This window comes from Cladophialophora carrionii, assembly GCF_000365165.1.
Source record: "Cladophialophora carrionii CBS 160.54 unplaced genomic scaffold supercont1.3, whole genome shotgun sequence".
In the NCBI taxonomy this organism is placed as follows: Eukaryota; Fungi; Ascomycota; class Eurotiomycetes; order Chaetothyriales; family Herpotrichiellaceae; genus Cladophialophora; species Cladophialophora carrionii.
Window position 1 is genome coordinate 3,303,062 of NW_008481828.1, and position 14,194 is coordinate 3,317,255.

A 14,194-nucleotide genomic window follows, 5' to 3' on the forward strand; every position below is an offset into this window, starting at 1 on the left:
CTCTCTCACATCTTGCCTCTCTCACATCTTGCCTCTCTCACATCTTGCCTCTCTCACATCTTGCCTCTCTCACATCCTGTCTTGTCGAGGATCTCTCGATTACATCTCACTAATCTTTCATATCAACTCACTCGTCTCGGTGCACTTTTGCCACATCTTCACCGTCAGTGCCCATCTGTCGTTGCATAGGTTTCTTATCAGCCATACTCTCTCAGTCTTATCACGAGGCTGGGTCCTGTTTCACCAGAGCTCAGACTCGGACAACTGGGCATATTAATACCGGCTTGATATTCGGATTCGCCGGTCAGGCTTTAGATATACTGACCACTCTTCCAATCGACCCTCACCACCATCTTGAACTGCTGCTTACCAGTGTACAGTCCGCAATGCCTGCACCAAATTCACGACCGTTGTCGCCACCTTATGACGAGTACTCGTCGATAGTTCCCGGAATTGCTGGCCGGGTACCCAATTGTCCCAAGGCTAACCGTCGTCGGGTTGACCGTGGCGTTCGTTTTTACGATAGCTACAGACCCAGCTATAGTCCCGGTGCGGACCACGCTATTTCTCCACGAACACCAAGCCTTTCTCCGGGAGACCATGTAAAGGACATATACGTGAAAGCAGAGGAGAGCCATACATGCAACTATGCGGCCAGTGGAGGGGTTCCCCCGGGAGTCAACGACCAGGAAGAAGTATTAGCTGAAGGCTTTGCCCGCAGGCAACGCGATCTGGCTAATGCCGCAGCACAAAGAGCAGTAGACGGCAAATACCCGACTCGAGGACGGAGTCAAGTCACCAACTCATTACATTTCGGTGACAAGGATACATCTCGAATATGGGGACCTGACGCAAACGGAGCAGCTGGTGTTCCTGGCCCTCGCATTAAACGTGAGTATTCTACAGGGTTAGAAGAAGGGGAAATACCCAGGTACCACGAAGAGAGCAGCCTGTTCGTTTCCCAGTACGACGCCGTTCCCATGATGGACATAGTCCCCGAACGGCGCGCAGCTGTAAACCCTAATACTTCTACGCCGACTCCTCGCCCGGCTACGCCAATTCCGAAAGAAGTCCCCAAGCCATGTGTATGCGCGATAGACCACGACTGTCCACACAAACACCATACGCTCTCAGATTGTCGTACACTGGTCCAGGAGAATCCCGAGTGGGAGAAGAAGAAGAAGGAGTTTCAAGAAAACTACCACTCAGAGTACGTCCAGCTATAAGACTCAACACTCGAATGCTGACCAGATCAACAGACTCTCCCTCAACGACAACCCTCAGGAAGAGACCTTTGTGGGACTACAAGAAGCGCACACTTTCCGTAAACGGCTTGCCACCGTCATACAGCGAACTCACCAGTCAAAGCTTTTACACGATGATTTCCAAAACCTTGCGGGTTCGGTTCGGATGTTCCAATACAACTCAGTCACCAAAGATACATTAGTAGAGTCTCGTCTTCTGGACCGCCTTAAAATCTTTCTCAGCACAAGCAACAGACCGCGGCTAGCAACCTTACAGCTTCCAAATGAGTTGATCGAAGATCTAACCATTCTCCTGACGAAATGGCAGGCCGAGGACTTTAGTGTTCGGGCCCGTCGAGGCTGTCGCTACAATCCGAAAACAAACCAATGGTCCATTGAACCCGACTGTCAGTTTCGACGCAAGTCGGACTACTATGGTCACGGCCACCTTGTCAACGGGCAAGTCTGGCTCTACCGGATCGATATGGTACGTGACGGCGCGCACGGCGCAACGAGGGCCGGCATCGCAGGGACCATTGACAACGGCGCAACCAGCATCGTAGTCAGTTCCAAGAAATCCAGGAACAACGAATACGCCGACGTCGATCGAAGAGAATACGTCGAATACATGAGCACTGCGCTAAATCGCGAAGAAGACGACAGGGAGGCCACAAATATCAAAGACAAAGACGAGCATCGCGCCGACCGCGTCACGAGGAACAGCAAAGGCCAAGAACTCACCGATGATACCAAGAAGCTCATCACATCCTACCGGACGGGCAAGCCTGTGCGCGTTTTCCGCGGGTTTCGGCTGCGGAAGATCGTGCCCCTACGACCGAAAGTAGGGTTCCGTTACGATGGACTTTACGTCGTCACCAACTACGAGCTGCTCAACCAGGACAGGCAAATCTACAAGTTCTACCTTGAGAGGTTGAAGGACGGGCAAGGACCGATCAGGAACGTGTCGGCGCCGATTCATGACGATGACAAGGGAAGGCCGAGTAGGAAACGAAAACGTGACCGAGCCGAGTAACTAACTAGACACGACACGACAAGACAGCAGCACTTTGAATTTTCTTGTGACGTAGCGCCTGCTGGCTAAATTCGAAAACGAACATTCACCGGGCACGTATGTGATGTGAGAGAGGGGCTTCCGGACGACTACGACATCTTGATCTTGCGAGGATTTTCCAACAACATGCATACCATTTTCCCATCGGTACGGTTCCCTGCTTAAACGCAGATTCAACATTGCTCACGATATCGAACGTCATACTTTCGCGGCCTTCACGATCTAATGATTTATGGGCGTAAATCTGCGATTGTGAAGAAAAGGGGAGGGAGGCACGTCCCACATTTTTCGTCGTTCAAGAGCTGATGGCCTGCAAAGACGAATCGAGCTGCTGGAGTCGAGATGAACACGGGAACACGGGAACACGGGGACACGGGGACGCGGGGACGCGGGGACGCGGGAACACGGGACAAGGCTGGGCAGGGCGGTATCAAGGGCCTACGACGAGGCTGACCAAAATAAGACGCACGGGGGCAGTAATTACCCTTACAGTGCTACGCCAGGACGATTGCACGGTTTTCAAGGCAAGGTGGTTGCTCGACCGGGTTAATTCACGGTTCAGCTCCAGCATATACAATGGAGTACACAGACTGTGCTGAACTTTTCATTTAAGGGTGCTCTTAAGCTGTGGTCGTACATCATTCGCTGCTTCTTAGATGCTTCACATCTCGTAAGGCTCGGTTAGCTACTTAGTACTGTACTGCAGCCAGCCCACAAACATACGAGCATTCAACGATGATGACATTTCAAGCCGGCTCGAGTCCTACCAGGGAGACATGCAGGAATCGTGACAGATGGACTGACTCGTGACTTTGAGCAGGGGTCTACTTCTTCTCTTGATTCACAAGCTGCGCACCTCTGGTGACAGCTCTCAAATTCCCAAAACTAAGCACATCGCCAATCCTCTCTCGGCCCGCAAAGAGCATGACCAGTCGATCAATCCCGCATCCCCAGCCTCCTGTGGGCGGCAGGCCCCATTCTAATGCTCGAAGATAGTCCTCATCCACTTTCATTGCTTCTTTGTCCTCCACAGGCCCCGCCATGTCACTGGTGTCGGGGGATGGAGCGCGAGCGTATCTTTGCTGGTCGATGAACTTCCGCCTCTGCTCGAAGGGAGAGTTTTCTTCCTCGTAGCAATTGACGATTTCCTTGCCTTGGATAAACAACTCCGCTCGAGCTGCGACGGGTTGTGCGTTCGGTGCGGTGGGATGGATGAACGACTTTGCTAGCGGCGAGAGACATTCCGGGATATTTGTGATCCAGAGTAAATCTCCCAATGAATGTGGCTCGAGGTAGATCGAGGAGAGTTTGTCGACGAGCCGAGGAATGGTGGGATTGGAGGGGAGAGCGATGTTTTTGGACTTGAAGATGGAAAGCAGCGAAGAATGCGCGTCTGGCGAAGTCAGGTTTGGCAGCTCCCTTCCCAGAGCGGAATTGAGGGAGGGGATGAAATCGAGGACCTGGAAGCCCGCCTGGAGTTGTTGAAAGAGCGGCCTTTCCCCAAAAGGATGAAAATTGGACTGGACGTCCACTCTAATGCTGGCAAGCAGCTGTTCCGTCATATCCATCAGTTGCTGTAGGTCATGGGAAACGGCGTAGAATTCACATGTCGTGAACTCCGGGTTATGGGTTTTATCGAGCCCTTCGTTCCGAAAACAAGGTCCAATTTCAAAGACCTTGTCCATCCCTCCGATGATAAGCCTCTTGAGCCAAAGTTCAGGGGCGATCCGTAGGTTGAGTTTGCGCTCTGAGAACTCCATTGCAGCGGTCTCAAATGGCTTCGCAGTCGCGCCACCAGCGCCCGCAGACAGAATCGGGGTAGAAACCTCAACAAAGGAGCGCGACTCAAAAAATCGACGCATGGCAGCAGTCAGTGTAGATCGAACTTTGAGCGTCTCGACGATCTCGGGGTCTGACAGCATTTCAACGTGTCGAGGCTGATAATTGGACTCGGCGATTGCAGTCGTGGCAGAGCCTCGTTGTTCAACCGGGAGTCGTTGTAGACAGGGTGATTGAATGGCCGGCAAGCTCATGGCACGAATAGAGATTTGCCCGTTCTGGGTTTTGTAAGGCTCACCTCCATTCACAGCTGCAACAAGTTAGGGCATTGGGAGAGCAGCAGGAGTCACTTTTGGGGACCTTACAAATATAGTCGCCTCGTCGAAGAAGACGGCAATAATCCTTGAAACCTTGCGTATTCACGCCAGACTTTTCCAGGGTTGACCGATCCAGCATGACCTGGAGCTTTCTCTGACCCTCGACGATATCAAGAAATGCTAGTTTGGAGCCGCTGAGGCGAATGCTAGATATTCTTCCTGAGACTGGGCGTGGCAGTTAGACACGTTTGGTTCTGCCTGGCTGCTCAAATGATGTTCTTGCCTTCGGCGACTTCGCTAAGCGTATCGAGAGTATCTCCGGCGTTGCCCTTGTCTACTTCTGCCCGTAACGATTCGAAGCTTCGTTTCTGTGGAGAGTGTCGATAGCGAGGATATAACGGGATTCCTGAAGACTTCAACTCTTCAACCCGCTCCTGGGCTTCTTTGCTGCTGGGTGAACTCGAGACATGGGTTTCGCGACAGCTGACTCGTCTCGGAGAAGCTGTCACGAAATTGGCTTGAGGAATCCATATCGGAATTTGTGGATACGACTGTGGCCCGAATCGAGTTGACGGATGGTTACCGGTTGAAGTGCGCAGATGTCTAGAGTCAGACAGTCAGTTACCACTAGGAGTAAAAGGCAGTTGAACAGAACAGGCATGGGCGCGCGTTGTATGTTATCAGACATATCGTTAAGATACTGTGATCATAAGCCGGCGTCAAGCCAGCATCACTCGCAGCGGTTCTTCAGGTTGTCTCTTCATTTGAATGTGAAAAAGTATCCAGGACGTGCGACGTACCTTACTGCCGTTGCACACGTGATACGGTGCAGTCGCCATCCATGCCATGTCGACCTTCCGTACATGAAGGCAAAGAAGCCACATGAAAGGGAGCTTGGAGTCAATCGCAGGCCATCGACAGTTGAGACTCAAGTTGCTTTGAGAATAAAATGAGGCTGCGGAGAAGCAAATGCTCGCCTAAATTTCGGGCAAACTTGGAACGAGAAGTCTCTCAGACGTGAGCTACGCATCTGCTGTATCCACGCGGCAACCAAAGATCTGTCACTTAGCCCTCGCTCTCAGGGAATATAAGACTCCGTTCTGATCCAAGAAGCACACGTCCAACACCGGGCACTTCCGTTATCTCATCAATATGTCCTTCCTCTTTGGTGGCGGGCGACCACAACCTACATCGGAACAGAAGATCGCCGCAGCAGAAAATGAAGTCGAGATGGTCTCGGACATGTTCCAAAGGTATGGACGCGTCCGGGTCTCGATTGGTCTTTCCACCGGCGGACAACAAATTTCGCCATATGAACCACTTACTGACAACACTGCTTCACAGATTAACACAGTCCTGCCTCAAGAAATGCATACCAGCCGACTATCGCGAAGCTGAACTCAACAAGGCCGAGAGCGTGTGTCTCGATCGATGTGTGGCCAAGTTCTTCGAGGTCAATATGAAGGTGTCGGAGAAGATGCAGGGTGAAGCTGCTATGAGACAAGGCGGAGGCGGCGGCGGTGGAGGCATGTTCGGCATGTAAAATCAGGCGGTAATGAGGTCGTTCCACGAGGACGGTGGTCGGCATCCAAAGCGCATTGGCTCGACTCGAAGTGACTGTTCGATCGCGGTCCGCCCTTTGCATCTCCTACAGCGCTGGACTCCAGACATCAATGTTCACGACGAACTGTTGGGTTCGATCTCTTGCCGCACCAAACGGAGTCAGGACGAATGCGCTACTCGGGTTGGAATAGGAGAACTCTTGATCTTATCACAATCGAGAGCATGGATGTGATAGCATCTGAAGCTGTACAACACCGTGTAACGCGGCAGATATGGCGCAGAGGCGCTCTCAACCCACGAACGCCTCGCTAACTATCGAACGGCGCTCGAATTACACCAAAATATATCCCCCGTTACTTCCTTGTACCCAATAAGTTGAGCACCCTGGCAATCCAAGGCTGATGCGCGTCTTGTGCTCCATTCTCCCCATGCAGTTCCTTCACCCGTGATTCGATAGCCACCACATTCCTCTCAAAATCATTGACCCCGTCTTCCACTTCCTGCAATCGCGACTGCAGGCTATTAAGCTCATAGTCCATCTTCGCTCCCAGCATCTCCATACGCCGGAAGGACTCAGTCAATGCTGACTTTTCCTGTGAGACTATATCCGATGAGGTGGCTTGGAGAGTCTGATACTCTTCCAGACGATGGTAATACAATTCGTTGAGCTGTTCAAGATGGTCATGGGCCGCGGCATCCAGACTTTCTACATGCGCGACTCGACTTTCTGTGTATGGGACGAGACCTTGTTGGATTTGTTGTATGCGTTTGGCTTTCTTCTGAGCCGCGGCGGCAAGGGCATCCCGCTCCGCCAGAGCATTGGTCAGGTCGCCTTCGATCTTGCCCTTCGCGATTCCTTCTTCCACGACAGATTCGCCAGTGTCGAGAACGGCGCTTTCGACGATGCTGAAGGATAGCCGCCGAGGAATCCTGAATTGGCGAGGACTTTCCAATGTATGGCCGGTGAGTTGCAGGTTGCTTTGCGTCCGTCGTAGGGCACGGCTTGATGGTCCTTTGTATGGCACTGCAGCAGAAAACTTGCGATAAATATCTGCTTTGAACTCATTGCGCAGTTCGGCTAGTTGTGCCTCCGCTTTCTTTCTCCTGGGCGAGTCGCCTGGAAGCGCTGGTCGCAATTGCTCTCGGTGAGGAGGGATTTTCTTCTCAGTCGCGGTCTGATTTCGACGCAGTGGTGGCTGGCGGCGCCCGGCCCCTGGAGAAGAAGGCTCCGCATTCGCCAGGTCCATGTCAAAAGCTGGAGGGCTTGTCAGGCGAGGCAGTCCAGTGTTTGTTCGGTGGGTGTGGTCTCTAGGTGATGTTCGCGAACCGGCTGTCGTGGTGCTATCAACCCAATCTTGACTCTCTTGATATCGACCGTTAGAGCTCTTCAACCCTCCGACGGCACCTCGCAGACGGTGCCGACCTGATTTTGGGTCCGTCTGGTTCGTATACATGGTGTCCGTCCGCTCCAGCGGATTTGCGTCAGAAATGGAGTCATGCTGGTTACCTGTCCAGATAAAATTGCCTTGCTCGTCTGTGCTGAACACCCGGCCCTTGAGATCGAGGTCTTCCGTAGGCCATGCAAAGGGATCACCCGACTTGATTGGCTTGCCTTGCCATAGCCATTTCATCTTTGGGCCTGTCACGAGTTGGGCGAATCTTTCGATATCCATTGTTTCGGCTTCAGATATACCAGCCTTATCCCGACCACCAACAATGCCCATTACCATCTCCCCACCTTTGCCACTGAGCTCAGCAACCGTGGACTTGACTGCTTTTGGCACAGTCCAGCCCTCACCGGCGGCGTTTTTGGCTGTCGCTCGATGCAGACGATCCAGTGTCTCTCGATCCAGTCGACGTGTCTTTTCCATCTTTTGGCCTTTTTGGAAATGGCCGATGGCTCGTTTCATTGACACTGTATCCAACGCATCCTTTCCCACAGCACATCCGAACGCTTTGAGACGGTTGTGAGCGCCGATGAGGAGCCCCAGCAGAGCTGCGACTGTCGTTGGGCCGAGGATGCCGTCGTTCGGCTCGACATTATAAAAGTAGGTGCCAATATCCGTCCACCAATCATTGACTGCTCGTTCAGTCACATCACAGAGTAGACCATCAGCGTAGGTGGGCTGGATCTTATCGTACATGACGAGGGCTATCTGACATGTACGCACGAGCTCCATGACCGACTGATAAAGCGGTACAGTCTCGCTTGTCTTGTACAGATGATGAAACTTAGCGATCGTGCTAGATTGTGGTGGCTGGAGATTGATAGCGGCCCTGCCGGCACAACCCATTCGTTTGAGGTCTTCGTTAACAATGAAGTCTTCTCGATGCTTCCTGACATCGCCGTCCGGCACCGGAATTACCGTCAGAGCAGAGGGAAACCCGCTCAAGTTGGTGACCATGAGCGAGCCCAACGGGGTGTCTTTCTCCTTTGCATGATACTGGGAGACGGCTTGAAAGTAAATCTGCAGCCTCGGGGACCATGTGGTTTCATCACTGGGCACGGCAAGGACGTTGACCAGGATTGAGTGCGACGGATCTCCCGTGTAGGTGCAGATAATAAAAGTCGGATGCGTTCTCGAGCATGCCCATTGCTCAACCAAGTAAATCTCATATCCTTCAAGGCGCCTCCATCGCTCTATGGCATCGGTCGCAGGGTCTTCTTCCAGGTAACGGAAGGCGACGGGGTCAGCAAATACAAGCCGTTTTCGACTTTGTCGCCCGGGATGACTTCCGCCGGAGGTAGGGCTGGACACCGTCGGCTCTTTTGGCTTTGCTGCCTTGTATTCGTCTTTAGGACTGGGTCTGTTGGATCTTTCCTTCGGCGAGCCCCCAAAGGCATATGCGTGGTGGTACGGCGTTAAGAAGCCGGCCGACATCCTGATTCAGTGGTGTATCGGGCAGCGCTCGAAGTATCAAGCAAGCGTTTACCTTACATGATGCTACCGTATCTCCGCTGTGGACCAACGACTTGATTGACTTGGTGACCACGAGGACCGTCGTGTCAGGACTGCGAGACTACAGCGAAGTTTCCAGGTTATTGTGGTTGCTGTGGTTGGTTCGAAGGTGAAGGTTGGCAACTGGTCACCCGCCTCTCCGCTTATCTGCGATCGACGCTTCCACCTCACATCAAGCCACCCAAGCACGCCTCACATCACCGTTGACCTTATGTCGCAACTACCGTTACCTCTCATACCCTCCGGCATTGCTTTCATTTAGCACCGATATCTCCACTCTTTCGGTTTCTGCGAGTTGAGCCCCCCTCAAACCCCGGGAGATGGCCCGGTGACGATAGAACTGTTCCGCTACACTCCGCAAAGACAAACCGGTTTGTGAGGACGGTCGGAAGCAACGTTCCTGCCAGCCGCTGATCGCGATGGACGCAATACAGAAAGAGCATGAGAAGGTTTGGAACAGCAGTAAGCTGTCGAGGACCACAGGCCATGTCGACGACATCATAAAATCATTGCAGCGAGCGCGGGACGCCATTGCCGAAGATCCAAACTCCAGACAGATTACTCTGGCGAAACTGCAGAATCCAGTCAAGACGTCGTTTGACGGCATGTTCTCGGGGCTGAAGGACACCCATGGGCTGCACAATAAATACTCAAGAGCACTAGACAAGGTCTTCAAGGACAAAGTGCCGAGCACCGAAATCGATGCCCTCTCCTCCCACCCCACGTTGATCAACCGGGCGATATACCTGCATTTACTGCGGGAGGGCCTCTTCGATGTCGCATCAACGTTTCATTCTGAGGCGGTCGAGCGACAGAGAACTCAGCAGGAGACTGCTGCGCATCAGGGACTCGACATTCCCATGGATCATCCATTGGGACTTGATAAGAGCGCAGAGGAGAGTATGCAGGAACAATTTTCGAACATGTACCACATTCTGAGTGAGCTCAAAAACAATCACAACCTGCAACCGGCTATTGACTGGGCAAGAAAGAATGCTGCAGCACTCGAGGCCCGTGGAAGTAACCTAGAGTTCGAGCTCTGCAGACTGCAGTTCGTCAATCTGTTCCTTGACCGCCGGCAGGGAGATCAATACGTGTTTGAGGCCCCCATGCGCGCACTACAATATGCACAAACCGAGTTTCAATCGTTCCGTGGAAGGTATTTGATCGAGATACAGCAGTTACTGGGAGCAATCCCCTTCTGTTCCAATCTGGACGAATCACCCTACAGTGTCAGGTTCAGCAATCCGACGACGTGGGACGAAGTTGCCACGCTTTTCACTCGAGAGTTCTGCTCCCTACTCGAACTATCTGCGGATTCGCCACTATACGTCGCAGCGACAGCCGGAGCGATAGCGCTTCCCACCCTCCTCAAGCTGCAAACTATCCAGAAACAGAAAAGGACAGAATGGACGTCACAGAACGAGTTGCCCGTCGAAACGCCTCTTCCGCCGCCCTACCAGTTCCACTCAATTTTCGTATGTCCAGTCTCAAAGGATCAGACCACCGATCAAAATCCGCCGATGATGTTGCCATGCTGCCACGTCATTGCACAAGAGTCATTACAGAAGCTCAGCAAGGGTGCGAAATTCAAATGTCCTTATTGTCCCGTCGAGAGCCATCCAAAGGAGGCAAAGAGAGTCTTCCTGTGAGGTAATGGTACAGGCGTTACGCTGTTCATCATCGCATCGTACGGTTCACATCCCGGTCCTAAGTTGCCTTTGGACCTAGGGATGTTGCGCAAGAGAAAGCGATTGCTCAAGTTAGCATCACGGCGATCTTCCACGATGTATCACCGAGCAGCTCCTACTTGCGAGTGTATAAATGGCATGGCACGTCACATGGGGAAGAGTCCAGCATCAGCACGGATGTGCTATCTATCCCGCTGTGCCCGTCCGGACCTGAAATCAGAAATGAAAGGGTCTCTGCTCAGTCCTCCCATGCAGCTCACCTGACGCCAAATCCCTTTGTAAGGGAAGGGACTAACATGTGTCTCAGGCGGTTCAAGCGGCGGTGTCCGACTGCATATAGTACGTAGATGTGATCTCTGCATAGATTGGTAGAGGCCAGGCTTGTGAGAAGCTTATGCCAGGCACGACTGGGCGACAAATGAAAGTATTGCAGTTTAGCCTGCGACTTGCTGCAGGTACACAGTGCTTTACCTCCCCGTTAGCCCCAAAGCCTCAGTGTTTCATCTTTTGCCCGGGCTCCACTGATGAGCATGGCTGTCACACCCTCTTCGATCGAGCCCGAAGACTTCCCCGGGCGACGACCGTTGCTGCCACGGCGTTGCGCTGCCTCCCGGTTGCCTTTCCATCCCGGTTCTTTTTCTTTGATGCGCTGCGTTGATCTCGAGTGTGTCATACTTTGTGGCGGTCCTCGATTATGACTGTCCTCTGTTGCCTCGAGATCCTTGCGTTCCGCCTCGTCAATCCGACCACCCGCAGCTTCTCATGCAAGGAGTCCGGATCGAGTGGCAAAAAGAGCTACGGCCCACCCTGCAGTTTGCTTCGCCTAGAGAGCTAGGGTGTAGCCCCCAGGTTTACGGCAGTGAAAGCAGACATGGGGCAAAAGCAGCCGAGTCACCCAGATTGACACATCCTGCGGCCTGTGATACCTGAGGTAGGCCTATCAGGGCGAGTTAAAGTGGTTGCATGTCACATGCTAACGCGGCCTGTTCGTGTCTGGCTTAGGCCCACTGCGACGCGGATGTCTACGCGTGCCTCCGCAGCTTCACTAGAGCTCAATCCAGACTGTAGTGCCAGAGAGACTGATAAGCTACCCAGCAGCCTGCTTCTGGTGCCAGCTTCCCATGCCGCCATGTCCGCCCGTCAAAAGGAGCTCTTCCGCCCTCGAGAATGTCCTTCCTCATCTTTGCATCGTTCGGCCTGGTCGCTTCCATCAACGTCGGGCAGACTGATCTCGACATCTGCCTACATCCTTCTTTTTGCGTGTATCAATGTGATTTTTGCATTGCCCTCTCTTCAGTACTAACCTAGGTGCCATCATCGCTGCTTCTTGCCGTCTCCCTCACTTGTATTATCCTCGCAGACTCTGCAAGCAAGCCAGGCAAGGAACAAGCCACAAAATGTTCACCAGCAGGAGACAACCGGCCTCCAACAGCTTCTCAACAAGATATGGCACAACCAAATCCACGAAGCCCGGCAAGTCCTCTTTCCGAGAGGAATCTCTCACCCGGGGTCTTCAACGCCATGAGTCGGTGAAGTCTCATAGAAGAGAGCACAGCACACATACAAGTCCACCAGTAGGAAGGTACGTACAGACACTTCGTCTCATCCCGGACAACACTGACCACATGATACCGACAGTACCCTTACCTCTGCCATCATTACGATCTGTGTCGGGTCGGAGCAGAGACTCTTCGCTGGTCACGAAGAAGTCCTCTCTCGCTCGCCATACTTCCAAGCGGCCACCAAGGGCCAGTTCTTCGAGTCCAACTCTCGAAGGATCAATCTACCCGACGAGCAGCCTGAGATCCTCTCTGCTGTGCTCGAATACCTCTACAAGGGAGACTATCATCCGAAACTGTTGCATAACAAGAGAAATGATACATGGGAGTTGGATGATGAAGGCAACAGCTCCAATGTTACAATCTACCATCATGCTACCAAGCAGACACTCATGAAGGATACCGTCATATAGTAGGGTCACCTCCTGTCAATGCATTTTACCAGCCCCCACCTGACAGTGCTACAGCTGCTCCGCCGAGAAATACGGCCTTGAAGAGCTCAAACGTCTTGCGCTCCGCAAACAAGGCCTACGACAAGGCATGCAAATCTCCACGATCCTTGCTTCGGCAAGATACGCCTATAACCACACTCCGGACTCGGACTCGAAGCTTCGGGCTCAATACCTCACTCTCATTATCCGCAGTCGCAACAACTTCAAGAAAAGCGGCACCATGAAACTCGAAATGGAACAAGGCGGTACACTGTTCTTCGACCTTTTCGTCGCCATGTGTAACCATATGGTAAATATCCCCAGCACCCTTGATACCGTGTGCCGCCTCTGATCATCGCACAGGATGACCTCAAAACCATCCGCTCGCCATTTGCATCCCCATTCACTCGCTAGAATCGAGCGGCGATGGTTCAAGCTTGTACCATGATATGTCCTCTCCACCAAGACTGCCAACGAGGTGAGCAAAGTGCTCTCACCCACGAGATCTGTGACTGTTTACTGACGAGCCGGCAAGTTGGAGTTGCGGAGGTTCCTGCTTGCTATTTGTGATATCCCGTGTATTGTATCATTATCACCCAAAAACCACTGTGTCCCTCGAACAATCGAGGTTGGACACTCTGATATTGACGTCGCTCCTTGAGAGCGCCCTGAGACTGTACGACTATTTCCGGGACTGTCTACATTGATCTTGCTGGTCGGATGCTACTTCTATCAGAATTTCAAGCGGCTCAAATAATGAGCTGTCCTTGACATAAGAGGCTCAATCCTTCTTTCCAGAAGAGATGAAATGCCATTGCTCCTTTCCTACCCAATCGTAGAGACCCCTCTGATGAAGGCTCTCCGTTCCAGCTCATTTCAAGCGCACGGCTCTCCACTGCTGGCTCCAGCTGCGAATCGCGGGCGAGAAGGGAGCCAGAGAAAAACCTGAAGAAACCCTTTTTGGCAATATGAATCCGCAATTCTCTCACCCCCTATGCATCGTGCGCCCCTATTCCCTTCATTTCCATTGGTCCCAAGAGTTCCGTTGATAGCTCCGTCGCAAAAGGCAACCGGCCCCCCCCTACTCGTACTTCCATGGAAAGTGGCCTTGATGCTGCCCCAGGCTCCCAGCCCATCCCTGACCCTCGCTAACGCAAGTGCTGCCTGGCTGGCTGGACTGGACCACCGGCGGAGGGGAGGGGAAAAAAGGGCAAAAGACCCTGCAACATGTAGTGTCACCGTGAGTGGCCTACCTGGTGTTGAGTCAAAGACCGCGTGAGTCATAGAAAGCCTGATGGTGTACGGAGGAATCGTAAGCTGAACACTCATTGCTGAACACTCATCACTGAACACTGAACACAAAACTTCGGATAAGATGAAGAAAGTTCGTAGGGTATTTTTCCCGGCGCATACTCTCATGTCACATGCTCTCAGCCCCATTTTTGTTTTTAATTTCAGCCACTCAACCCATACTGGGTACAGTCCTCCGTACTGGGTACTATGTGCGCTCGAATCCTTAGCCCTTATGCAAGTCTTCCATGTGCCGACTTGTAGACCCTGGCCCTTCTTGACTGGATT

The 14,194-nt window shown here is 52.6% G+C and overlaps 6 protein-coding genes across 6 annotated transcripts; 4 read left to right on the top strand and 2 right to left on the bottom strand.

Annotated features, from left to right (window-relative positions):
• Positions 1-386: 386 nt before the first annotated feature.
• G647_04606 (uncharacterized protein) lies at positions 387-2,277 on the top strand (the record flags this gene model as incomplete). Its single annotated transcript, XM_008728947.1, has 2 exons — positions 387-1,210; positions 1,260-2,277. The coding sequence occupies 2 exons, from the start codon at positions 387-389 to the stop codon at positions 2,275-2,277; spliced, it is 1,842 nt and encodes a 613-aa protein (XP_008727169.1).
• Positions 2,278-3,140: 863 nt separating this feature from the next.
• Positions 3,141-4,551, bottom strand: G647_04607 (lysine-tRNA ligase; the record flags this gene model as incomplete). The annotated part of the gene is made up of 2 exons (XM_008728948.1): positions 3,141-4,405; positions 4,461-4,551. 2 exons carry the CDS (start codon positions 4,549-4,551, stop codon positions 3,141-3,143), a joined length of 1,356 nt encoding a protein of 451 aa, XP_008727170.1.
• A 1,013-nt stretch (positions 4,552-5,564) lies between these two features.
• On the top strand, positions 5,565-5,955 carry G647_04608 (mitochondrial import inner membrane translocase subunit tim10; the record flags this gene model as incomplete). Its single annotated transcript, XM_008728949.1, has 2 exons — positions 5,565-5,665; positions 5,757-5,955. 2 exons carry the CDS (start codon positions 5,565-5,567, stop codon positions 5,953-5,955), a joined length of 300 nt encoding a protein of 99 aa, XP_008727171.1.
• A 373-nt stretch (positions 5,956-6,328) lies between these two features.
• On the bottom strand, positions 6,329-8,857 carry G647_04609 (uncharacterized protein; the record flags this gene model as incomplete). Its single annotated transcript, XM_008728950.1, has 1 exon — positions 6,329-8,857. One exon carries the CDS (start codon positions 8,855-8,857, stop codon positions 6,329-6,331), a length of 2,529 nt encoding a protein of 842 aa, XP_008727172.1.
• Positions 8,858-9,354: 497 nt separating this feature from the next.
• On the top strand, positions 9,355-10,587 carry G647_04610 (uncharacterized protein; the record flags this gene model as incomplete). Its single annotated transcript, XM_008728951.1, has 1 exon — positions 9,355-10,587. The coding sequence occupies one exon, from the start codon at positions 9,355-9,357 to the stop codon at positions 10,585-10,587; it is 1,233 nt and encodes a 410-aa protein (XP_008727173.1).
• A 1,436-nt stretch (positions 10,588-12,023) lies between these two features.
• On the top strand, positions 12,024-12,968 carry G647_04611 (uncharacterized protein; the record flags this gene model as incomplete). The annotated part of the gene is made up of 3 exons (XM_008728952.1): positions 12,024-12,208; positions 12,265-12,597; positions 12,653-12,968. The coding sequence occupies 3 exons, from the start codon at positions 12,024-12,026 to the stop codon at positions 12,966-12,968; spliced, it is 834 nt and encodes a 277-aa protein (XP_008727174.1).
• Between the last annotated feature and the right edge of the window lie 1,226 nt (positions 12,969-14,194).